At 59.0% G+C, this 273-nt stretch overlaps 1 protein-coding gene across 1 annotated transcript in view; it reads right to left on the bottom strand.

Annotated features, from left to right (window-relative positions):
• The window catches only part of LOC119592943 (protein trapped in endoderm-1-like), a 24,501-nt gene that overhangs the window by 9,948 nt on the left and 14,280 nt on the right, over positions 1–273 (bottom strand). The window contains exon 3 of the mRNA XM_037941835.1: positions 16–271. Within this exon, the coding sequence (XP_037797763.1) occupies positions 16–271 (256 nt within the window). The remainder of the gene's footprint in view (positions 1–15; positions 272–273) is intronic.

The following is a 273-nucleotide window of genomic DNA, read 5'->3' as shown; positions in this document are numbered from 1 at the left end:
GTAAAAAGCGCGTACCTGTTAACCGCGATGGCCGCTATAGACAGCAATTCCGCCTGGATGTTGACGTAGCGCAGGAAAACGAAGGCGCTGCACCCACCCGACGTAAACATGCCCTCCCCGGTGACGTACAGGTAGAACAGGTGAGCAGCGGACATGGGCAGGATGGTGACGCAAAAGATGCCTTCCGCCACGGCAAGATTCACGACGAACCAGGTAGCTGCGTTGCGGAGGCGAAGGGAGTACGGCAGCGCGAGGATCGTCAGGAGGTTCCCT

This window comes from Penaeus monodon, chromosome 31, assembly GCF_015228065.2.
Source record: "Penaeus monodon isolate SGIC_2016 chromosome 31, NSTDA_Pmon_1, whole genome shotgun sequence".
Lineage (NCBI taxonomy): Eukaryota > Metazoa > Arthropoda > Malacostraca > Decapoda > Penaeidae > Penaeus > Penaeus monodon.
The sequence above is the reverse complement of the archived record's forward strand: the minus strand, read 5'-3'. Positions and strand labels throughout refer to the sequence as shown.